The 25,634-nt window shown below is 37.7% G+C and overlaps 3 protein-coding genes and 1 long non-coding RNA gene across 4 annotated transcripts; 2 read left to right on the forward strand and 2 right to left on the reverse strand.

The window, feature by feature from the left end:
• Window positions 1–1,165: 1,165 nt before the first annotated feature.
• zmp:0000001088 (trypsin) lies at window positions 1,166–8,425 on the reverse strand. Its single transcript, XM_017486546.3, has 5 exons — window positions 8,371–8,425; window positions 5,921–6,080; window positions 4,565–4,706; window positions 2,048–2,311; window positions 1,166–1,730 (listed from the first exon to the last, which is right to left on the reverse strand). Exons 1-5 carry the CDS (start codon window positions 8,423–8,425, stop codon window positions 1,560–1,562), a joined length of 792 nt encoding a protein of 263 aa, XP_017342035.3. The 3' UTR covers window positions 1,166–1,559.
• A 5,928-nt stretch (window positions 8,426–14,353) lies between these two features.
• Window positions 14,354–18,539, forward strand: LOC108275599 (trypsin). The gene is made up of 5 exons (XM_047160495.2): window positions 14,354–14,530; window positions 14,895–15,045; window positions 16,252–16,393; window positions 17,103–17,360; window positions 18,007–18,539. Exons 1-5 carry the CDS (start codon window positions 14,479–14,481, stop codon window positions 18,163–18,165), a joined length of 762 nt encoding a protein of 253 aa, XP_047016451.2. The 5' UTR covers window positions 14,354–14,478; the 3' UTR covers window positions 18,166–18,539.
• A 1,079-nt stretch (window positions 18,540–19,618) lies between these two features.
• Window positions 19,619–23,952, forward strand: cdaa (cytidine deaminase a). Its single transcript, XM_017486871.2, has 4 exons — window positions 19,619–21,241; window positions 23,268–23,379; window positions 23,477–23,534; window positions 23,682–23,952. The coding sequence occupies exons 1-4, from the start codon at window positions 21,109–21,111 to the stop codon at window positions 23,799–23,801; spliced, it is 423 nt and encodes a 140-aa protein (XP_017342360.1). The 5' UTR covers window positions 19,619–21,108; the 3' UTR covers window positions 23,802–23,952.
• Window positions 23,715–25,606, reverse strand: LOC128635102 (uncharacterized). Its single transcript, XR_008397970.1, has 2 exons — window positions 24,750–25,606; window positions 23,715–24,625 (listed from the first exon to the last, which is right to left on the reverse strand). It is a non-coding gene; the product is annotated as an uncharacterized LOC128635102 (long non-coding RNA).
• Between the last annotated feature and the right edge of the window lie 28 nt (window positions 25,607–25,634).

The raw sequence follows: 25,634 nt of genomic DNA on the forward strand, positions 1-25,634 counted from the left end.
ACTTACAATGTTAGTTACTAAAGCTTTGTTATCTTCTTGGACAGTCCATTTGAATAAAGATGACATTAAAAAAAAAGAATATATATTTTTTTCTCGTTGAATTTTTGTGAAGGAAGAAATTCTAGCATAACAACGAAAATAAATTCGTCTTACCTGTAGGCTGAGATTTACACAGTGGGGCCTTTACTTTTCACTCAAGTACAAAGAGTCAGTTTATAACACTGCCCCATGACAAATTCTAGCCAAACAATCACACTAATGTTTTTTTTTTAAACATCTCTCAAAAACACCTTAAAATCACACAAATAAATAGTTTCATAGCAACGACATGGCATTTAAGTGTGAGTTTACTACTACTTTGTTTTGCTATTAATTTGCGCTTTATATCACATCTAAGGAAATGGTACAGAACTGCTTTGAACATACTTTCATTCATTACTATGTAAAATTTAATTGAATCCCAAACCGTGTTTATACAATTAACAATTTATTACACTCCAGAACACAAACATTCAAATGCTTTGTGATGTACACATCCGCTCAATATTCTGTGACATTAATTAGATGTTTTTTTTACTTATCGGATAACACTCCATAATGTTAACCAGGCCTTTATTCACATACACAACTAGTAAACTTCATTTTGACAGTGGCTAATCTAAGACCAATTTTGGAAACCTGAACAAAAAAAAAGCTGAAACTTTCTAAATCCCGAGAGCTGTTATTAATGCATGATCTGCATGGTATTAAACAACAGGGAAACGTTATAACTGGCAAAGGCGCAGTCGTGTGTGCAGCCTTTTGCTACTTTAGCTCATTTAAGAAATTCAATCAGCGTGGGCACAAGCTGGCTAAGTCAGTCTGATGTCAGCCAGAATCACAAACGTCCTAGTTTAAAGAATTTAAAATGAGTCAGTATACTGGCATTTCTGAGAAAAAAGCTAATTCATATTAGATTTATAACCAATGATAACACACTGTATTTGTTGGATCTACTAATATGATATCTGTGCTACAGAATATGGCACCCACTCTACTAAAGAACATACACAACAGTTCACTCGGCTCAGTCACACTCTCAGAAAGAAAGAAAAAAATAGCCAAGTAAAACCGAGGAATTATTAGTTCTTAAAAGATTATTATTATTATTATTATTATTATTATTATTATTATTATTATTATTATTATTAGTTTAACTATACTATTAAACAGTTATAAACAGTCACTCAATACTCACCAGCTTCCATTTTTTTCTCTCATGAAGTTAATAATAGAAAAAATTACCAAGCAGCTTACTAAGAAACCGCAAGACACAATGACCTCCGTCCTTGTGTTTTCATTATCTGAACATTTAATCCAACAGCTTTACTTCTGACTGTTACAACGGCTGCTCTGACACTGGAGACTCCTTCCAATCCAAATGGAGAACTCAGCAGGTGGTATAAATCTTTATAAGTTATAGAAGATATAGAAGATATACTCTATCAACATGGAATTTGGCATGTTGATCTCTTAGTGGTTTCAAGTTAATGGTTGAAGATGTATTGAGGTAGCGCAGTCTAGCTCTTGCCGCAGTTCCCATAAAAGCCAAATACAGTGTTGTCTATCCACTTGCGAAACTTTGACACAGCAGTGTAAACTCCAGGATACCGAGGATCTGCACAACCGTTGCCCCAAGACACGATCCCGTAGACAAGACCTTCACACACCAGCGGCCCGCCAGAGTCACCCTGCAAAGTGGAAAGTGTTATAAACCCTGCACAAACGAAGCAAGCGTCAGTATCCTAAACGCTGAAATCACATGCTGAAACTGTTTATATATCTCCTATTAATTCAAATTCTATATACGTGTCTGTTAATCTTGATTAAGTGGTTCTCCGCTTGTTCACTCTGGTTACATCTGAGATCTGTAGTTACTTTCCTATCTAATAAGCGAGCTGCTATGACTACATAAATTGTAGTACAATTTCGTTCTATGAATAAAAATCCATAATGCGACAATTACTTTTTAAATAATGTCACAACTCTTTAAAAAATACAAGCTTACACTGCAAGCATCCGTTCCTCCATCAGCATAGCCAGCACAGATCATGTTTTCCGTGATGTTGCCATCGTAGGAGTCTGCGCTGTTGCAGTGGGCGCTGGAGACAATGGGCACTGTGGCGGTGTGAAGAGATGTAGGGATACCCCCTGTGGGGCTAGTGAATCCCCAGCCAGATACACGACACACGCGACCCTCTGCAATGTTATCACCTTGACGGGGCAGCGGTGCAGGGGACACAAAGTTATTCACAACCACTGGAGTCTGCATCTGCGTGGGAGAAAGAAGCAGTATGCATGAAAAGTTGCAAAGGTTAAGGTTAGAGTTAAAGCACTACCATTATTTATGACATCATTCATAATGCAGCCTTCAAATGGGGCCAAAATGAACAAAAAATTCCCCAATGCCTTTTTAATATCACAGTATGTTGCATGATATATTTTTTTAAATCACCATATAAAAGAGCAGCCAGTCTGAGGATATTTAAATGCCAAATACCATTGGGTGAGACAACACTGTTTTCATTCACTGGAGCAGTCTTCTTCTCTGGGGTCAAGTTTAATTCACAGTTATTAAGTTACGTAAGTGACATTCAAACCATGAACACTGAAAATGTGAAGTGATGGAGGTTTTAGCAACAGCTAAAACTTTGTCTTCGAATGCTGTGAAAATCTCTTTGAACAGCACATAAAGGCACTCTCGACAGAGTTATGTTGATGTTGGTAGTAATTGAATCTAGACTACCTTGAATTCAGGCCACAGTACAAAAGAACAGCAATGTATTACAACCCTTCAGTTTACTGCAGAGGACACCAAGTCTGTGTGAACCAGGAAGTCAGATGGTGGACCTCCCAGAATCTAACACCTCGGTATTTTTCCAGTTCCAAGAAAAGTTTTCAAGAAAAGACAGCTAAGAGTTTCTTTACAGTACTGGATCAATGGCATTTGGCTACTGATCAGAAGCTTGTGCTTACAATCAACTGTATGCCACTTTGGATAAAAGCATCAGTCGAATATTTACACTCCTCACTGAGGTCTTTGGGAATCGGTTATTACCATTGCAGACCCTTTGATAGAGGCGGTTTTCACACGTTGGGCACGTTTGCTGTGGTCCGAATCCAAGTGGGATTGTTCCTGGCGCCCACTGATCTGGTTTCGTCTCATTTGATTCTATCGAGCCCCAATGCTTTTGCGTTCATTTTACGTCATCACACGAGTGCATGGAGAACTTAATGTACTTAGTGTCTTGAGCAGTTTCAGGTTTCACTTACTGTAACACAGTAATATCGTGCCTCATATCAGGTCATTTACAAAATGCGTCACTTTCTGAGTTCTACAGCTATGCTGAAACCCTGGATCATGATTTCTTCTTTTGGAAAACCCTAAACTTCAATATATTCAAAATTCAGATAAATATCCCAACAGTTACATTGGCTATGCATTTCAGAGTGAATAAAGTATGAGCTTCCAAAATATAAAGCAGTATAGACCTTTACCTAACTGGTATTAGTAGTAGTAGTAGTTGTAGCAGTATTTGTAGTAGTAACAATTATTTCATTTTTATTTATTAATTTTTAGGTATTCATCGTGTAAAGCATAAAACACATCACGATGTTCTGTTATCATGATAAGATAAAGAGTCTTTATTGATCATGTGTACATTACAACACAGTGAAATTCTTTTCTTCGCATACCCCAGCATGTTAGGAAGCTGGAGTCAGAGCGCAGGGTCAGCCATGATACAGCGCCCCTGGAGCGGAGAGAGTTAAGGGCCTTGCTCAAGGGCCCAACAGTGGCAGCCTGGCAGTGCTGCGGCTTGAACCCCCGACCTTCTGTTCAGTAACCCAGAGCCTTAACCACGAAGCCCGCACTGCCCCGCTAACGATCCACAGGGTGATGAGATATATCCCGATTCAAAATGTACTGTTACCATCCTGAATGCTATTTTCCTCTTATACCACAGCAACGTGCCAACGCTAACATCTAATCATTTTTATCCACTTATAGTTACATTTAATGTTCTGGAAACTCTGCAGAGTTGAACCTTTACATTCCCTCACTTTCTCTCGAAGTTAACAACACAACAAAAACACTGCTTGTTACAGAGAATCTGCAAAATGCCACATTCTCTGTTCTTTCCCGTGGCGTAACAGTTGTATCTCTGACAGTTACAAAGCACTAACCCTGGAGACTCCTTTCAAAAAAGTCTCCTCGCAGAGAGCTCCAACATATCAACTACTACGCACATTTTTAAGTCTGTTTACATGGAGTATCCACCATACTGTACAGGTCCGCGTGTAAGCTGTTACTAGCAACAATAATGTGTTAGGACGAGCATTTCTGTGATTTGAATGACAGTCAGAACTGATGTGTTGAAAATGAATCAGCGCTTTCTGAGACCTAGTGAAGGCTGTGAATCTATTCAAATGAACAGCAAATCATGAACTTAACCAATTAAGTCCCATGGAAGAGGCCAATGTGTGTTTTCATCTGGCTTGAAGATGACATTGTGTAGTCTCTTACCTTGATGAGCATGATGTCTGCGTTGTTGGTGGTTTTGTTGTACTGTGGGTGAGGTACTAGGAGCTGTGGCGATCGGTACTGTTCTGTCCCTTCATACACACTTACAGAATAATCTCCAGTGACGATCCTCATATTCCCAGCACTAGTATTCACAACACATAAAATCCATCACGTTCCTCCAGAGAAGGACAGGGTGGAAATGTGACATAATACTGAAATATGGAATTTGATTAGCTTTCCTACAGCTACAAATATAAGGGTTAACTATTCCGTATGATTAGTTTGCATTTTATGCAATGTTCTGAATACAAACCTGAATATTGCATAGTAAATCAGGCACGCAAAGGTTGGACATAAAAGTACTGCACCTTTTCTCTGCTGCACTTTTTCTCTTTGAGATTGAATGCGTTTATTACATTTTATTACGCTTATTATTACACTATATCTATCCAGAGGTCACAGTCAACAAACACAAGCACTATCTTAGAATATCGAAATTACAGCATGCTGTTTCATTACGGTTTATTACTATCTGTTTGATTCGAATTTTTTTGAAAGATTTATTTTGAAACTTTATATGATTTTCATTGCTACCCTCAAACATTTAACGTTGTTTTTTTTTTTTTTTGTGCTAGAACATTTTTACCTCTTCTATGCTTTTAGTGTACTTTAATTCCAAGGTCACAAATCCTGTGCCCTAAAATTTAAATCCATATATCCTTCTTTCTCTCAGAGTTGGATGTTTATTATGATTCCCACCGGATTATTTTGGATTTTTGCCAAACAAAGCGCAAGAAAATTTAAGAAAAATCGAGAAAAATAGACAGAATGGTAGAAAGAAGCGAGGCTGAATCTGACTTCTTTCTATCCCAGACTGGAAATTCATACAGACTCATCAGTGACATTAAATGAAGTCACACACCCCTAGATTTCATTTCCATTTGAGCCGATACTTTACTGAGCCACCTTTCCTATCCCTGCATGTGTATTGATCCCTGCATCAAACTGTGACTATGGTTGTCCACAATACTTGGATTATTTACTCTAGCAACTTTTTCCCCCTAGAAATGTAGGAGAAAATGCAGCTGTGTATCTACCTTTAAGAAAATGCAGCTGTAAATCTGCCTTTAAGTGTACCTTTGTTGTACGTGTAATGATCTGAACCACACAATTCGTATTATGTCAGACCTTGTGCTATGATGCATTGCTCAGCGTTTAATATCACTGGGATGGATCGTTTACGTCCATAAAAGTGCTACAGGAGATATTAGTCAGAGGCTATAGCGGTGGTAAGAATTACAGTGCCACATTATACTGTATAAGCATACCTGAATGAGACCTGTTTAGGAAGCTTACCCTACATTGCAGTGTGCTGCTGTGAGCACCCAGTACTTGTTAATCAAAGTGCCGCCGCAGAAGTGCTGTCCAACGATGGTCTGGATGGACACTATGTACTTGATGGAGTAGGGCGCAGGGGCGTAGCCGCCTATTATCCGGCCCTGCATAGTCTCCTGACCTGAGAAATACACAGTGGGGTTAAACAACACAGTGCGTTATACTATACTATACTGTACCACAACTCATATAGTACCACCAAACATTACTCCAGACTTTTGCTCTGTTGGAGAGCTTAAGAGTGTAAATGAAATAAATCTGAATAAATTCTCTGTCAGTTATGTTTTCTTGATTATAAGTGTCAAGTCAGACGCAAAATGTCGCTCCTGAGACCCTCCAATTGAGATATTTATTGACATTTTCATGATATATGATGTGAAGGAGAAGGTAATGAAATGCTTGTTTTAACTGTCCACGTGTATTGCAATGTAATTTATCTTATTCGATACTTCTATCATCACATCACCCATCCCTAGTGCTAACTCATCTATGGCTATCTCCATCTCAGCCTAAGTGAGCATAAAAGGGAGGCGAGGTGTAACCTAACCCACAGTTTCAGGTTCTGAGTGCTAATTTGGTCACAATTCGGTAACTCGATCCTCTACTATACTTCATGCCAAACAATACACTAATGCTCACATCTACTACTATGAAATGATTCTCTCCCCTCTTTACAAACTGTGATATCCTGATGAATACCGTATAACATCCCATAAAGTGGCACCATACAGCTGTAGCTGCCCTGTCCTTGAACATATTGGCCTTGTAACAGTGATTGGATTGAAACTCAGTATGCAACAGAGCACCCAGAGGCCTGCAATCTCACGAGAGTGAAATCTCAGAGAATCTTATCTTACGTTTTTTTTTTTTTTTTCCTTCAAAGAACATTTCGGAAAGAAAGTGAACTGCCTTCTCGAAAGGATGATCGTGTATGCGTTTGAATCCGTTGCGAACCAAACAATAACACAATTGAATCATGAGAAATTTATTGTGCTTTAATTAATTAATTAATTAATTAATTAATTTTTTTTTTTGCATTAATAAGATCAAGAGAGAGAAAAAAGATGAACTGGTGAGTGATAACAGGAGCAAAGTTGTCTTGCTGACATTCCATGATATTAAAAAATAAATAAAGAGCATGACATGTCTTTCATTAATATATATATATATATATATATATATATATATATATATATATATATATATATATATATATATATATATATATATATATATATATATATGGTAAATCACTGATGCTCAGTAGTAAGAGTACAGGATGTCCTGTGCTTTGTTTTGATTTGGTTTGTTTCATATCCTAACGCTATGGAACTGTTTACTGAAAATGTGCTTATCTTTATTCTTATCCCCACCATCAGCTGAACCTCAACTTGAGTTTTAGCTCATAAATAATGGCACCACATATAGAGTAGGTCATTTATATAATACATCTTAGGCCCAAGCAAGTCTACCTGTGCAACCTAAAAATTGCTTTACAGCCAGAGATTTGGAACTGAGCAGAAATATCCCCAAATGTGCTCAGAATTTGGGAACGGTTCTTCATTCCTAGATCTGCCTTTGCCATCAGTGCATATAAGAGGTTCGGTTAACAGCTCTTTACCACACTCGTCATCATCATCAGGCTTCTGGCTGTGTAAAGCGATGACATTTCCATATTATAATGTGTGAATGCATTGTCTCGGGATCCACATTCCTGTAAAATTCATGCCTGCTTAATGGTTACCAGCTGATTTCATCTCCATAAATTATACAGTATTATACCTAGTATTTGCTTTGGGCAAATGGATTTAGCTTTTAAAAAAATCGCTTAGATGTTATGTGCAATTTAATGGTACATTAACATTAGAATACAGTAACAGCCAGAAATGAGCCACGATATATACCAAATATTACAATATTGCTGTCGATATATTTAAAGGCTCATCTTCATGTGACTTGATAAAGACAGGCTTTCATTTTCTGGCATAAATGATGACAGCTTAATTTATACTTCTGTCTAAAAATCAATGATTAATAAAAGCAGACCCCTGAGAATATTCACCGCAATAAAACATTTAGTGACATGTTTAGTGATTTTGAGAGACATATTGAGACCCTAAAAGACTGCAGAAGAGAAAAAGCCTTTCGAAAAAAGTAAAAATCCGGTAAAAATCAACAATCCTTATATTATACAACACTCAAGAAGATAAATCTTATTTGCATAGTGCTTGGTTTAGGAACTGGAAAACCTTTACATGTATCAGCTTTCCCTCTTTCATTTTACAAGTAAACAAGTCCAGATTCATTTTTAAAGAAATAAATAAATAAAACCCCAATCATGTTACAATACAATTACACATCAAAAGTGTCTTCAAGAAGCCTAACTCAAATGTTCACAGTTTTTTACTTACAGGTGACAGCGAGAACTTCCAGCAGGATGCAGAGTAAAAAGATGAGCAGATTCATGTTGGACGAGGAGAGAGAGAGAGAGAGAGAGAGAGAGAAAGAGAGAGAGGGAGGGACTGAAAGAGAGGATCCACAGGTGAACTGAGAAGAACCTTTCCACCCCATAATCTGATTGCTCTGTAAAGGAAGGATCTTTTCAGCACTCTCGGGTTTCTCAGTTCCGATTTCTGTTCCCATGGACACCACGAATAGCAATGGCACGAGATGATATATAATTGAAGCGTAGCTTTCTAAACCCCACCTGTGACCTTTTGATTCTGGCTTTCAGTTCCAATCTGCCTGGCATGAAGCCTAATTGCATTGCACTGAAATTTTGCAGCCACTGTGATTCAGTTGGAATAATGTGGACAGAATGAAACGGTATGCATGGTTAAGGAAAGGTTGATGATTAGTAGAGGATATCGTGATCATTGTATTTCTTATGACGTCATTCGTTATACTTCCTGAATCGCTCAAACATGCGACGTTTATTTTCTACATTTCAGCAGAAATCTTACCCATCATCCAAAGCTGAACCTGATCTCATGAGAAATTGGTACCAAAATCAAAAGAGCACAGACAATGTACTGAAGTTAAATTTCCATTAAATAAATAAATAAAGACACACATTTTCACCACAGTCCAAAATGTTTGTTGTTGTTTTGTTTTTTTAAATGAATTTGCAAGTCTGAGTCCATGATGGAAAAACAAGTTTGAAGGCAAGTTTCAAGAGAAGTCTTGGAGCCACTCTCTGTGAGTATTCATCCGAGACACTCTCGTCCATCCCCCTTGCTTCTCTGGACACCTCCCCCAAACAGGGTGTAGCTAATATCCACCTTTGGAGCCTGACACAGCAGGCTTCATTAATTTTTTTGGTTATTACAGCTACAATATCTCGTTCTCTCCCCCATCTCTATTCCATGATTCATTCCCCTTTGTGCTGACCACAGGCAATTTTTACAGCTGACCCTCCTGAGCTCCTACTTATTATACACAGATGAAAGGGCCACGATCCATATAACGCATCTTTATCGACCTACTTTCAACAATTTAGCTTGGAGTAATATTAAATATCTGCTGCAATGCTGCAACATCATGTAAGTGTCTTTTGAAGATATGCAATTGCTTCCTGTTACACACTCCCACCGCTTTGTGCTGCAAGCTGTCATTTGGGCCATGTACGTGATCATGAGTCATGACAATATTGTGAAGGTTGGAAAATAAATAGCGTGCAGATTGTTAATAATGTGTTTGTTCAACTGGGTGACTCAGGTCAACTGTCATTTTGACTGTATTTTATTTTTACTTTTTGCATTTTAACTCATATAAATGCCTGATCAGCCATGCTAAACTTGAACAACCTTAAAATCTTAAAATGAATTCCATACAACAATACTGAATTGTGATCAAACATTGATTCAATTCAATTCAATTTTATTTGTATAGCGCTTTTTACAATAGACATTGTCTCAAAGCAGCTTTACAGAAATATCAACACGGTATACAGATATTAAAGGTATGAATTTATCCCAACTGAGCAAGCCACTGAGTGGCGACGGTGGCGAGGAAAAACTCCCTAAGATGTTTTAAGAGGAAGAAACCTTGAGAGGAACCCGACTCAGAAGGGAACCCGTCCTCATCTGGGTAACAACAGTTAGTGTGAAAATGTTCATTATGGATTTATATGAAGTCTGTTTGGCCTTAGAAGCAGCCGTAGTCCAGCAGTCTGGAATTGGAGTAGATGAGCGCTCCATCCAGAGGTAGGACATCCGAAATGGATCAGGCAGGTCCGGAGAGTAGAAAGGATCAGGATCTCTAGTGTCTCCATAAAATTGTGTGTGGCTCAGCAGAAGGAGAGAGGGAGAGAAAAGATTATTAGGACTGTGCTTAGCGTAACAGAAAGTCTACTCAGGGTAGGCTTGAGTAAACAAATACGTTTTAAGCATAGACTTAAACACCGAGACTGTGTCTGAGTCCCGAACACTAACATCTTTTGATCTAAGTAGGCGTGGCAGATCATAGGAAACCAAAAGGTCGCTTAGATACTGTGGTGCGAGACCATTTAGTGCTTTATAGGTTAATAATAGTATCTTATAATCAATGTGAGATTTCACTGGGAGCCAATGCAGTGTTCTGGTTCTAGTTAGGACTCTAGCAGCTGCATTCTGGACTAACTGGAGTTTGTTTATGCTCCTACTGGAACATCCAGACAGTATGGCATTACAGTAATCTAGTCTAGAGGTGACGAAAGCATGAACTAATATTTCCGCATCATGTAGTGACAATATATTTCTTATCTTAGAAATATTTCTGAGATGAAAGAAGGCTAACCTAGTAATATTATCTACATGAGCATCAAATGATAGACTGGAGACTCAATAATCAGACCAGGGTCTTGTACTGCTGTACATGATGAAACAGAAAGACCATCCAGAGTTACTATGAGATCAGAAAACTTACTTCTAGCTACACCTGGGCCTAATAAAAGTATTTCTGTCTTATCAGAATTAAGTAAAAGGAAGGTAGTTAGCATCCAATGTCTAATGTCCTTTACACAATCCTCAACTTTACTAAGCTTCTGTCTGTCCTCTGGCTTCGCTGAAACATACAACTATGTATCATCAGCATAACAGTGGAAGCTAATTCCCTGTTTACGAATAATTTGACCTAGAGCTAGCATATATAAAGTAAAGAGCAGTGGGCCTAAAACAGAACCTTGTGGAACACCAAATTTAACCTCGTTATGCGTGGAGAAGTCTCCATTTACATCTACGAACTGATTAATCCTATGCTTAAGGATCAAACTGAAACGGGGGGGGGGGGGGGGGGGGGGTCAGTTTTACTTGAAATGTAACATGGCATACATTTTGTCCATGACATATTTGCAGAACTAATCTGTCCAAAGTTTATTTCCTTTACTATATATATATATATATATATATATATATATATATATATATATATATATATATATATATATATATATATATTACACAGTATCTCACAAAGGTGAGTACACCCCTCACATTTTTGTAAATATTTGATTATATCTTTTCATGTACAACACTGAAGAAATGACCCTTTGCTACAATGTAAAGTAGTGAGTGTACAGCTTGTGTAACAGTGTAAATTTGCTGTCCCCTCAAAATAACTCAACACACAGCCATTAATGTCTAAACCACTGGCAACAAAAGTGAGTACACCCCTAAGTGAAAATGTCCAAAATGGGCCCAATTAGCCATTTTCCCTGACCGGTGTCATGTGATTTGTTAGTGTTACAAGGTCTCAGGTGTGAATGGGGATGTGCATATATATATAGGTGAGGGGGAGAACCATATACAGAACTCAGACTTAACAAGACAATAAATGCACGATAAGACTTGATGATGAAACAAAGAAAGCAAAAGCAGGGTATAAATACACAAACTAATCAAGGACTGAACACAGAACAGGTGCACACAATAGGGTAACACAACAATGACAAGACAGGTGTGGGGACAATACTAGAACAGAAAGAAAGGCACAAGGAAATATAAGCAAATATAAAGCACATGACGTCAACCCAAAACAAAAGAAAGCAGTGTTCATTGGAGTGCTGAGATAGGGAATTGGTTTCTCATTCCAAACCCCTTACCTGTATGAGGATAATAAAAAATAAAAAAAGGTAAAATTTCCGAGAACATGATCACACATTTCATTTCATTCAAGGAATCATTTTCAAATGAAGTGCATTTAGCAAGCAGTGAAAATCTCTGAGCATAGAAATGAAACACTAAAATTTCAATCGCTGTACTTCTTTCATTTTCACATGCAGTGTTCTCTTTGAGATCGTTCGACTTTGCAGTCCATGAGGACCTGGTTATCCGTCCCTTTTTTTCCATATAGTGGCTACTGAGAGTCTGTTGTTTATTACTCACCGTTATCTGTGTTTAATCCTTTTGCTCTCTGAGGAATTTTTTTAAACAAATCCCACTGGCACTCGAAACATATTGTTTTCGATTTAAGACCTGCTAACCAGCGTGCAGCTTTTAGTCTCTATCCAGACTCCCGCGAGGAGTCCGATTTCTAGACATTTAAGGAGACTGTGATTGTAAGCTCTATAAAATATTTCAGACTACGATAGTCTCTGTGTGAATCGCTAAGGCTTGTAGCCTAACACAAAAATTCAGCACTGTAGCACTGGGGTGCAGCCCTGTAGAAAATCAAACAGTATACAAGTACAACAGGAGAAGTAAAATCCTGAAATGTGAAGGTGCTATATGAACAGTCAGTGTTTGTATGAGACATCATGATTAAGATGACTCTCCAGGGACTTGTATGGAAGACGTTCTACAATAACCTAAGGCTAATGATGAAAAAGCTTTTGTTTTTTTTGTTTTTTTTTAAACAAGACAAGTGATAAGTGATAAAATCATTGATAAGGTGAGGTTTATTGTATTATGTTTATTTGTAACGTAAGACTGTTGTACAGCATTTAGAGATATATCATCTCGTGCATAAACCCCAATAACGAAGGACTTTATTACGGTATTTTTTTGTTTCGATACAAGCATATTACATTCCACCATCTGACTTAAACATGGTGTGATTTAGGTTGGCAAGATGTGGCAGTTCAGGGAATTAAAATAAACAATTAATCAAAAAGCTGCACATTTCTAAATGTTTCACAGTTGCTCATTATCTCAGTGTTGTTAAACATCATTAATTCATTGAGCTTAAAGCAATGACCTCTTCAACTCACCATCTCAAAATGGTGATAATATACATAATAAAACCAGGCATTTTGATCAATTAGCTGTTAAAGTAGAGTGTTTTTAAATGTCTTGTTTATGTTTTAGTATACATTTTAATAGCAGCTGCAACTGCAAATTTTGGTCTGGACCCAAAAACAATCTCAAGATAGTTGTAGAAAGAGCCAACGCAATTAATCACAAGGTTAGAGTAAAACAGTCACTCAAGCTAGAAATGATACAATCTCCCAAGCTAAGAAGGCTAATTTGCTATAATAATAATAATAATAATAATAATAATAATAATACATCATTAAAAACTGTGATTTCATCACGGATCATACATCACCTCAGAAAGTAGAAGAATGGCTTAGGAGAGAGACATATATTAGCAAAAGAAGGCTACTCAAGTTCAAAGGGTACTCAGGTTGTCTTGAAAGGTTTTGAGAGAACTCTTTCTGCCAGTATAAAAAGGCTGATTTGAGACTTATTACCAAGCAGTGACTGTATTGTGGACTCACAGACCTTAGACTTCATACAGACTGTAACCCAAGCTCAGGATCGAACTGAGGACCCTAGAGCAACACCGCCCAGAAAACAGACTTTAGAACTGTGAATGTACAAAGAAACAACTCCAATGAAAATCTTTTGCCCTCTGCGCCACCAAGAGTCGTTTTACCCCTGTAACTGAAACCTGCAGCACCCAGTACTGTTCCATAACAATTACTTCAGTCTCTTTCATGCCCTCCCTTAGCATTTATCTCTCCCATGGAGAGGTATCCTCTCTAACAACACGCACAGTCAACATCGTGAGAGTGAAGAAAGCTCCGAATTGGTCAATGGACACCAAGGGACCCCTCTGCTTTGTCATGTACTAGGTCAATCCCTGAAGTTCATTCTGAGATAACACAACATGCTGACAAAAGCTATGCACAAAAGACACGGTTCTATTATAAAAGCATTATGGGAACCTCTGGTAGTCCTATCGGCACGTATCCCAAGCGGTTGATGACGACTGTGTGTGGTGAGTCTTTAAACTTTTGTGATATATTTCTATATAAAAAGTCACATTAAATTGCTGTGTGTGGAATATGATGGGATCACGTACTCTTTATTCTGCATCACTTAATGTAATGGAACTACAATCGACCGACAAAAGCCTTCATATTCAACTGCACAGAGTGATAAATCAGACTGACACTGAAATATGCAGGATACAAACGGACACTGGTGCCACATCTACATGGCTCTCTTCATAAATCATGCAATGACACGGTTTCTGCTGGCATGACATTTAGATTTTATTATTATTAACTGGTGTGTTCAGTAGCAGGTGCTAAAGATATGGCTCAAGTCTGGGGAGTAGTGATCCTTGTCCTAACTATGATGATCCAAGGTAGGTATTTGAAATTTTAACAGCTTTCTGCTTTTACTTCAATTTAAATTATTGAATATATAATATATCTGACTTTGAAGAAGTCTTTTGAGAGCCTAAAATGGCAAACCGTTTTTATCATAACTTAATTACAGAGGGTGGGCAAAATTATTTCAAGATCAACATATGTCCATAGCTGGAAATATACTATAATAATTTAATCGTTACATGATAAGACATGAAGATGTTAGCTGTTCCACATGTTCTTCATAATTCGCAGTACATAGTAGATGGTAAACTCATATAGGTGTCACATAAACTTTCTTTGTGTTATTATTATTATTATTATTATTATTATTATTATTATTATTATTATTATTATTAGTCTCGTTGACCCAAAGGATCATTGGGGGCCAAGAAGTCGTGCCTCATTCCATCAAGTACCAAGCATCTCTTCAGTTTGGGAAAAATCACTATTGTGGAGGCATACTGATCCACCAGCAATGGGTGGTGTCTGCTGCCCACTGCTGGAGACCGTGAGTACTGCAGTCATGTTCACGTTACTGTTACATTTACATTCTAGCACCCAGCCTTGTCCAAAGGATTTAGCAGACACCCTTATACATCTACAATCCACATGCTAGTAAAATTGGTCGGATAGATTCTAAGACTATCAAGACAATAAACTAAAACGTTTGTTGCATTAAGCTGTTAGAGAGTATTTAAGACAGTAACTTATAGCAATGAAGAACAAAAGTACAAGTTGAGTTTTTGTTTTCTGTATTTGGTGCTCAGTTAAGCAAGGGCTTTTCTGCAAAGAGTTGGGTCTTCAGTCTTTTTTTTTGAAGACAACCAGTGATTAGAGGTATTTGCTCTAGTGGAGTATGCAGGACTGTTTTTTAAGCCCAAAATCTTGCCAACTCCTGCAGACATTCTTTATCCAATCCCACCCACTCCTGCATAAAATCTTGACCAATCCCATTCACTCCAGCAGACACACTTGACCAATTCTGCCCAATCCTGCATAAATTCTTGACCAATCTGGCCTGCTCCTGCAGAAAGTTTGACCAGTCCTGCCAGCTCCCAGATACACACCTGACCAATCTCACCCATTCCTGTACACATTCTTGACCAATCCCGGCCACTCCTGCAGATATTCTGCAGACCAATCCTGCTCGTACCTGCTGAAAGTTTGACCAATCGTGCCTGCTCTTGCAGAAAGATTGACCAATCTTACCCACTCACATAGACAATCTTGACCAATTCTGCCTACCCCCTCAGAAAGATTCTGTATGCCTGCCTGCTCCTGCAGACCCTCTTGACCAATCCCACCCACTAATGCAGACCCTCTTGACCAATCCCACCCACTAATGCAGACACTCTTGACCAATTCCACCCACTAATGCAGACCCTCTTGACCAATCCCACCCACTAATGCAGACCCTCTTGACCAATCCCACCCACTAATGCAGACACTCTTGACCAATTCCACCCACTAATGCAGACACTCTTGAACCAGTTCTGCCTACTTCCATAGACACCCTTGAACTGATCCCGCCTGCACCTGCGGACACTTTGGACACTTTGTTTGCCTTATCCAATCCACTTCTCTGTTAATGAATGTGCCCTTTCTTTGTTCCACAAGCTTCATAGCCACAAACTGCTGTCCAAAATGATATCTGTTTCAAGATTACAGGTCGTTGTTTTTTTGCATAGCAATTGGTATGTTCTCTGTTGGATAGGAGCAGCATCATTCAGGTGGTTCTGGGTGCACATAATCTGGAAGCTGAGGACGGATCTGAGCAAGTTTTCAACGTGTCCAAAATCATATCCAACCCTACCTACAACCCGAAAACATACAATGGTGACCTCATGCTTCTGAAGGTAAGCAGAGCTATATACAGTAAGTCTTTTATTTTTAGTAGCCTAATTCAGAAAGGTTGAAGATCTGATTGTTCGTTCAGAATTTCCTGCAAATCCAGAGTGGGAATTACAGGGGGTCGTTGGGAAAAAGGGCAATCTAATGACAAAATGAGTCTTAAAAATTACAATGATTTTCCAATGATTTTGATTTTCAACATATAAATATAATTTAGTCAGTTTCACCAGAAACACAAGAAATGGACATTTTAAACACTCCCAGGATGTTAATTAAATTAGCAAACTAGCTTAGCCATGTAAATTAAATTCATCTGTGTTAAATGCTATATAGGTAGTCACTTCACCAGAAAACCTCTAAAGTTTAGTTTATTTGAATATACAACACTAGCTATCTTTTATCACTAACTGGTTAACATATCTTGCTACTTACTAAGAACTAACCACTGGGTTGTTAGCTAGCTAGCTAGGTTTGTGAATCAGCCTCTCGTTTGTAGCTCAGCTCCTGTTGTGCTCTTTGTGACAAAATAATACATGGTGTTCCTTATACATTTACTAAAAATGAGCTGCATGTGAAGACTGTGTCTCTTTTTATTCCCTCTTTTCTCTAAAGGCAGGAAGTAAGGCTGATTGTATTGTGTCTTGTTGTAAGTCAAGGTGCTTGGACCTCCATAGAAAGTGTGCTTGTATCTTACAATTGTGCTGTATTTCGCAGCTGAGCCACCCGGCTGTTCTAAACGCCTATGTCCAGCCGGCTCACCTCCCAGATGAGAGCACGCCTCCGCTAGATGTTGGAACCACCTGCACAGTGAGCGGCTGGGGCGTCACACGCATCTACAGCTTCTACCTGTCTCCTGTGCTCCGTGCTGTGGATGTGGACTACATCCCCAACTGCCAGTACTACTACTCCTTCAGGGTCAATGAGAACATGATATGTGCCGGATCTCGCTTTGGTGGCAAAGATTCTTGCCAAGTAAGGCAAACCCTACTTTAACTTGCCTATCATTATATGCCAGACATATGGCACAGTAATGAGACTATTTTATAGCTAAAGTACACCAAGACCCCTTGAAACTGCCTTGAAACTTGACACAATAATGCCATTTTTTTGCTATAGCTAGCTACAGTAAAGCAAGTCCATGTTCAACAATCCTCAAAACGCTTTGTCAGACACATGATACAATAATTTTACTTGTTTTTATGGCTAAAGTAAAGTCAACCCCAGTTATTGTATAAGCTTCTAATTGCAGCTAATTGGGAATAATTTGAGGTGATCACAATTCATAGTAGAGTCCACAATCAATATATATACAGTATTTTACTGTATATACTATTTCAGGATTCATGAACTATGTGTAACCATGTAACAGTAAATACTTGTGTGTGTTTTGAAGCTTTGGTATATTAATAGTAGGTTATTTATTTATTTAACAAATGCACTGGTAATGCACTCAGTCTGCATAATGGCTAAATCTACTTATGCTAGCTACAGTACGTGTGAATTCCTCACAGTTAAACATGCTGAAAGTCATGCTTTTAATAAAGTGGCATGCTCTGTCTCTAAAGTCTTAATGAAATCTTTAAAAAACTATATTTTTATATACTTGTGCTTTCCACAGGGTGATTCGGGGGGACCGCTCATGTGCAATGGCTTTCTGGAAGGCATCGTGTCCTGGGGAATAGGCTGTGCCAATCCCTACTACCCAGGAGTCTACACCAAAGTGAGGAACTACAACAAGTGGATCTCTGGGATCATCACAAGTGACAGTCAGTCCTAAAAAAATAATCAGGAAAAAGGTTTTAGTTTCAGACTTTTTGCATGTAGAAGACAATACGCTGGAATCAAGTTAATTTAGCTTGAACTTGGGAAGAAAACAGCCGTGGCGTATATCCACATGCATAATTCATTAACTAATTAAAGGCTAGTGAGTTCTGCTGACACAGCAGTGTCTAGATTAATGATCATATAACATCTAAGCACATTTTAATTGAATCCTTCTCTGTCATCTGTCATACGCCTGCTTTAATTTGTCAACAATATGCGTTTTGTTTATATACCAATTTTGGCATAAAGCTGAATATTTGTAATTGATTATTGTTTATATCTCAGAATAGTAGAAATAAAGGTGTTATTTAGAAGTATTGAAGAAGGAAAAATCATGTCATTGTGGTGCTTTTTAGTGGAGACACACACACACACACACACATTCATTCATTCACATGTAAAGCTTTGTATGGGATGTTGAGTATGTGGGAGCTGGAACACATTCACTGGATGTCATTATAATCAGCTCGAGAATTTGCCTACTCTCCATACAGCAAGTTTAGAGTAGGAGTAATGGAACGTTTGGGTTTTTTTCTTTACACTCACTCGTCACAGATGGACTCAACGAGTTCAATTAAACATTGTAGGACAAGTCTAAATCGATTGAAGCTAACATAACTGTGGCTTCAGGGCTTTCCCAAAAGTCTGTCTATAAAGGATGTGCATTTTCATCAATGCAAAAGAGTAATAATAATTCTGATTTCTAATCATTAACATGGTGTTTCTTGAGCTGAAGAATTCAAACACGTGTGTGCTGTTTGAGTGTTAATGATAAACGTGCATCGGCCAAATTAAGGTCATCCCGGTGCTGATTCAGTTACACAGTGGGTTCACTGTGAGTAAAAGGCTGAGCAAGCAGGCGAAAATACAATACTGTTATATAACTTCTGTTATCGTTTTAATAAAAGCCGTCTTCTATAATCACATTTTAACTGTCCTCAGTAATCTTGTAGAGCCACTTTTTTTAACTTTTTTTTTTTTTTTGCTGCAAACTGTCTCTTATCAGATTGTAATCAGAGGTTGTTGTTTTTTTTAACCACAATCTTAACTATGACAGACAGTCACCAGATCCAATTCAAACATCATAACCTTAACTGGCACAGAGAGCCCATTTTTAGCCAAATGAGTCATATCTACAGTTATATTATAAACACCAGTATTATGTACAGTTGAATATTTGTATACATACCACAGCGCTGTTGAATTCTCAAATCTGATTGGTCAGACGATGTGCTTAATCCTGTATAACAACAGCTCTGACAATAGTTCTAGCTACAAAGCACAGGTTTATATTAATTGCACTCGTTCTAATAGGTTACGTTTCTATAGTAACGAGGACTAAAGGACTTTTATGATGAATGTTCCACATACTCAAAATGTAATTTTTTTTTTTTTTTTTTAATGCTGTCATTTAATAACTAAATGATGCTTTCTGTAAACAGATTATTGTTGAGCATTTTTGGAAGGAGTCTCCAGTGTAAAGGCATTCTAACAATCAGAGGTAGAACTGTAGCTTTACGTTTTCCACTCCGAGAAAGTCTTCATTACTGTTTCTTGGTAACAAACTGCATTTTTTCCACCACTTTTTCTTTCTTTCTTATTAACTGCCCAGTTAATAAGTGAGTGAACGTGTGTTTATAGCTGCTATAATGCTATAAAGGGATAATAGGAACTTGTGTTGTGGATGTTCCACGACATTAAAAGTAACTACATGCGTCGTTCTATAAAACGTACAAATGTAATTGGAAAATAATCAACTTCAGGATGGTAAGAGGGGTGAACATCCAGGCTATAGTCAGCCATTATATGGAAGCATATATTTCACCGGGTGTCAAACTCAAATGGATTTAAGTGAATTACTGATCACCATGTATATATATATATATAATATCTGAGGTAAAATTCAATGATTTACACTTATTGTATGATTGTGGGGTGTTAAATATTAAGATGAAATAATCTGATAGTACATCAAAATAATGGGATTATACCCCCAAAATGATTAGCTATTAAGTCAAAATAACAACATATTATCTGGAAATAATAAGTTATTAAGTTGGAATGATGAGAAATTTAGTTGAAATAATGACATTCATCAGTTTCTTTACAACTTAAGACACAGTAATAATAGAAAAACAACTGTTGGGAGTATAAACACTTCCCTCAGATGTGTTGGCAAATTCAGATGTGTTTACTCGAACTTCTCAGGGTTCTTCCCTATTGAAACCCATCCACATTGTGCCACAATTTATGAACTGCAGTAGACAATTTTGACTTTGAGTCTAGAAAATTTGAACACAAACACGTTAAACACTTTTTTTCCTGTACAATACACCATAGCATAATTTCCACTCTGCGTGCAATGATGCAGAGATGAATGTGGATGATGTGATGAGTTAAAGCTTGTGAGAACATAATGTTCTTCACGGGAAGTACAGCTTCTGTCAGACCTTGTTCGCAAATGTGAGTGAACTTATGATTATTAACTCAAGTCAGCTAACAAGCTTTTCTTGAGTCTTTCTCTGCCATGTGTCTAGTTATTTATACGGATTTTGTACTGTAATTTCTAATGGCCACTATTTAACCACCAATATTATTAGGTGTGTATAACTTATAAAGGCATGTTTGACGAGATGCCATTATGTAGTCAAACATCAAACTGTTTCAACATCCACAGAGAAATGTGACATTGCAATTCTTGTAATCATTACATTGCTTGCATGCATGCATGCACGCACACACACACACACACACACACGCACACACACACCTACATACGCCCACACACACACACACAAGTGCATACATTCACACACACACAAACACTTTCAGTTGAGCCTGGAGTGTGCTGGAGCAGGAACCCTTGCACTGGATACTTTCACTGGACGTCATTATAATGGCTCAAATCAACAGCAGTCCAGAGGTTTTAATTATCACATCTCATGAAGCGAAAGAATTTGCCTACTCTCCGTACAGCAAGTTCAGAGTAGGAGCAGCTCTACTCACACACGATGGAACAGTCTTTACCGGTAAGGAGACTTTACACTTTAGAGGTTCATTCATCACTGATCAACTAAATGAGTTCAGTGAAGTATTGTAGGACAAAACTGTTTATGATGGAACTTCTTTATGATATCTGTTATCTAATGTCTTCAGGGCTCAAGTCATTCAATCGTTTTTCACTGAAGTGAAATTACTAAAGTGAAGTTACTGAAACTACTATAACTACTACTACTACTACTGTTACTAAAACTACTATAACTACTACTACTGTTACTATAACTACTACTACTACTACTGTTACAACTACTACTACTACTACTACTACTACTACTATTACTGTTACAACTACTACTATAACTACTACTACTACTACTACTGTTACAACTACTACTACTACTACTACTACTGTTACAACTACTACTACTACTACTACTACTACTATAACTACTACTACTGTTACAACTACTACTATAACTACTACTACTACTACTGTTACCAAAACTACTATAACTACTACTACTACTGTTACTACTACTACTACTACTACTATAACTACTACTATAACTACTACTACTACTGTTACTAAAACTACTATAACTACTACTACTACTACTATAACTACTACTACTGTTACTACTACTGTTACTAAAACTACTACTACTATAACTACTACTATAACTACTACTATAACTACTACTACTACTGTTACTAAAACTACTATAACTACTAAAACTACTTCTTCTACTACTGCTGCTACTACTACATCTACTATTATTACTAAAACTACTACTATAACTACTACTGCTGCTGCTAATATTATTACTATTAATATTACTTCTACTACTACTATTATTAGCACTATTACTATGACCACATTTAATACTGTTAATACTACTACCTAGTACTTATTACCACTACTTCTACTAATAGTGCTACTAATAATAGTACTGCTATAACTACTACTGCTGCTGCTGCTGCTGCTACTACTAATACTACTACTACTACTAGTACTGCATATAATATTAATAATAATATTGGATTAATTTTCATTCTAGTGCATGAGGCTTTTTGTAGTGTTTCCTACAAGGAAGTTTTAAACACAAAATGATGTTTGATGTTAATGATCAACACAGCTGTGGCTTAAATTATTCTTGCAGTTTTGAGTCTGTGAGGCAAACACTGGCTCTACTGTAAGAGAACAGCTGAGGACATAAAATCAGTGCCAATGGAAAATTGCAAATACAACAAATGTCACATGGTTTCAAGAGATTATACAACCCCGGTTCCAAAAAAGTTTGGACAGTATGGCAAATGCAAAAAAAAAGAAAAAAGAAAAAAATAATAATCATTTCATGCACATTCAGAACTGGTTTTCAGTCTTGCCCTTTACGCACATAGATTTGACCAGATTCCTTGAATCTTTTCATTATATTGTGCACTGTAGAAGGTGAAATGCCACAAATTCTACCCATTTGTCTTTGGGGAATGTTGTTCTCAAAGTGTTGGATTATTCACTGACACATCTGTTGACAGATTGCAGAGCCTCAACCCATGCTTGTCTTTGGAGGCTCCTTATATACTATGATTAGGCGATTGCCTCACCTGTTTCACATCACCTTCTTATTTCAACTTGTCACTTCGCCATTAGTCCTAAATTACCCCTGTCCCAACTTTTTTGGAAAGTGTTGCATGCAGCACTTCCAAAATAATTGTTTATCACACTTTGGGCCTGCAATACATTTGCTAATGACCACGTGTGCATTAACTAAACCACATTTGTCCTGGTATGAGAGGAAATTTTCTTCATTTTGACACTAGTGTGTGAGGATTTTAGGAAATGGTATGACGATAACCGGATAGTTAACTTTGGTTATAGCTGTTAGTCTTATTATTCCAACACAATGCTAAAAAAATCAAATAAGAACGCCACTCAACGACAAATACTGTATATTTTGTCTGATCTGACATTAGTGGAAATTTGAGTAATTGTTATTTTTCATAAATTGTTACTTTAATGAGTTAGATGTTTTGTTTTGCTTGTTCCTCATACAGGATGTAATGTAGAAAACGCTTGCCTCACTCTTGGTATCTGTGCTGAGAGAGTTGCCATCTCCAAAGCTGTGTCAGCAGGACATCGAGAGTTCAAGGCCATTGCTATAGCCAGGTTCTAATTAATAATACTGACTTTTTCAGTTATTTGTAAATTATATTTTTATATGTTGTGGATTATTTTATTCATATTAATGTTATTTTTTTCATAGTGACATGGAGGATAATTTTATCTCACCATGTGGTGGCTGCAGACAGTTTATGAGGGAGGTTAGTTGTTTTTTTTTGTTGTTTTTTTCTTTTTTATCATGCAGTAGACTGACCATATTGCTTCTTGAATAAAGCAACCCTGCATACTGACTTGATTTGTTTTTCAAATTCTATCACTGTGTGTCAACGCTTTTGTTTCTTTTGCAGTTCGGTCTGCAATGGGAAGTTTATTTGTCAAAACCAGACGGCTCTTTCATAAAGATGACTGTGAAGGACCTCCTTCCTGAGTCATTTGGTCCTGAAGACTTGCTGAAGAATAGCCATTAGATGATCTGACCGAACAAATATGCTGGCAGTTGAAAATGTTGACTGTATATAGGCTTATATATTATTATATTTATAAGATTAATGCTTGCTGAAATGTACAGACCTTGATGTGACCGTTCAGTGGTACTAAAATAAAGGAAAGATTATTTAAGAGAGTGTTAAGAAGTTTTATTCATTGCCAAATGCTGAATATATCAACTTTTGTACAACATATTTTTACAGTATACTGCTGAATTCTTTGTTTTGATTGGTCAGAAGGTGTTGTTTAATTATCTACAACAGCAGTTCTAACAATAGCTCCAGCTGGAATTCAAATATCACATGTTTACATCAGTGTGCTCATCCTAATATGTTATCATTTCTGTAGTATCAACCCACTTACAAAAAACAGGAAAATATATAATTGTTGATAATGTAAGGATGCTATATAGTGTGTGTGCTAGAATCTCGTTAGACGCAGCTGTATTTTTCTTATTAGAATCTCATTATCTCCTTAGAATGACACCCGTCAAGGAGAGGGATATAGTAGGTAGCAAGTAAACAGTTGATGTGTTGGAAGGAGGAAAAATGGGCAAGTGTGAGGATCTGAGCGACTTTGACAAGGAGCAAATTGTGAAGGCTAGAAGACCGGGTCAGAGCATCTCCAAAACGGCAGGTCTTGTGGGGTGTTCCTAGTGTGCAGTAGTTAGTGCCTACCAAAAGTGGTCCAAGGAAGGACAACCGGTGAACCGGCGACAGGGACATGGGCACCCACGGCTCATTGGGGAGCAAAAGCTAGGGGCGACTGGTCCAATCCCACAGAAGAGCTACTCCTGAAGTTAATGCTGGCCATGATAGAAAGGTGTCAGAACATGAGCATTGGAACTGGAAGAATATGGGCTGGTCTGATGAATCACATTTTCTTTTACATCATGCGGACGGTCGGGTGTGTGTGCGTCACTCGCCTACCTGAGGAAGAGATGGCACCAGGATGGACTGTGGGAAGAAGGCAAGTCGGCAGAGGCAGTGCGATGCTCTGTGCAATGTTCTGCTGGGAAACCTTGGGTCCTTGGGCATTCATGTGGATGTTACTTTGACATGTACCACCTACCTAAAAGTACACCACATTCATGTACGGTATTCCCTAATGGCTGTGCCCACTTTCACCAGGATAATGTGCCCTGGAAAGCTGCAAAAGTTGTTCAGGAACGGTTTGAGGAACATAACAAAGAGTTCAGGGTGTTGCCTCCAAATTTGATCCAATCGAGAATATGTGGGACGTGCTGGACAAACAAGTCCGATCTATAGAGGCCCCACCTCACAACTTACAGGATTTAAAGGACCTGTTGCTAACATCTTAGTGCCAGATACCACAGGACACAATCTTGTGGAGTCACCTGTCTGTGTAACACACTTAGTCAGTAGGTTTACATGGAGAACAAGAATCGACTCTTAACCTGATTAAGATGATACTTTGATTAAGAAACTACCATGTAAACAGCAATTTTTAATTACCTTAATCTGATTAAGGTCATACGCGAAGTAAGCACTAACCGAATTAACACGTTTGGAGTACTCCTGTTTTAGTTGCATTATCGACGTGTATTACAGACTACATTTACATGGACAGCAGTAATCTAATTATTGGCCTTACTCTGAGTAAGATAATAATGTGATTAAGGTGTTTACATGAGTCACTTTTAGAGTACTCCTGTCATGTTCCTGTTTTACAAGTTAGAGAACATAATTAGATTAACGGCACACGTCATTACGTCACCGCGCCACGCCGTCCGACGTCCCTCCAGAATTTCACGTATCAACATACAGTTCGTCTTCGTTATGGTACCATGTACA

This window comes from Ictalurus punctatus, chromosome 15, assembly GCF_001660625.3.
Source record: "Ictalurus punctatus breed USDA103 chromosome 15, Coco_2.0, whole genome shotgun sequence".
Lineage (NCBI taxonomy): Eukaryota > Metazoa > Chordata > Actinopteri > Siluriformes > Ictaluridae > Ictalurus > Ictalurus punctatus.

Coding starts and splice junctions, on each gene's coding strand:
- zmp:0000001088 (XM_017486546.3), bottom strand. CDS start 8,425: ATGAATCTGCTCATCTTTTTACTCTGCATCCTGCTGGAAGTTCTCGCT. Junction 6,081..8,370: donor GGAAGTTCTCGCTGTCACCT/GTAAGTAAAAAA, acceptor TGTATTTCTCAG/GTCAGGAGACTATGCAGGGC. Junction 2,312..4,564: donor CAGACATCATGCTCATCAAG/GTAAGAGACTAC, acceptor TCTCCCACGCAG/ATGCAGACTCCAGTGGTTGT.
- LOC108275599 (XM_047160495.2), top strand. CDS start 14,479: ATGGCTCAAGTCTGGGGAGTAGTGATCCTTGTCCTAACTATGATGATC. Junction 16,394..17,102: donor GTGACCTCATGCTTCTGAAG/GTAAGCAGAGCT, acceptor TGTATTTCGCAG/CTGAGCCACCCGGCTGTTCT. Junction 17,361..18,006: donor GTGGCAAAGATTCTTGCCAA/GTAAGGCAAACC, acceptor TGCTTTCCACAG/GGTGATTCGGGGGGACCGCT.
- cdaa (XM_017486871.2), top strand. CDS start 21,109: ATGGCTCAAATCAACAGCAGTCCAGAGGTTTTAATTATCACATCTCAT. Junction 21,242..23,267: donor CGATGGAACAGTCTTTACCG/GTAAGGAGACTT, acceptor TTCCTCATACAG/GATGTAATGTAGAAAACGCT. Junction 23,535..23,681: donor GCAGACAGTTTATGAGGGAG/GTTAGTTGTTTT, acceptor TTTCTTTTGCAG/TTCGGTCTGCAATGGGAAGT.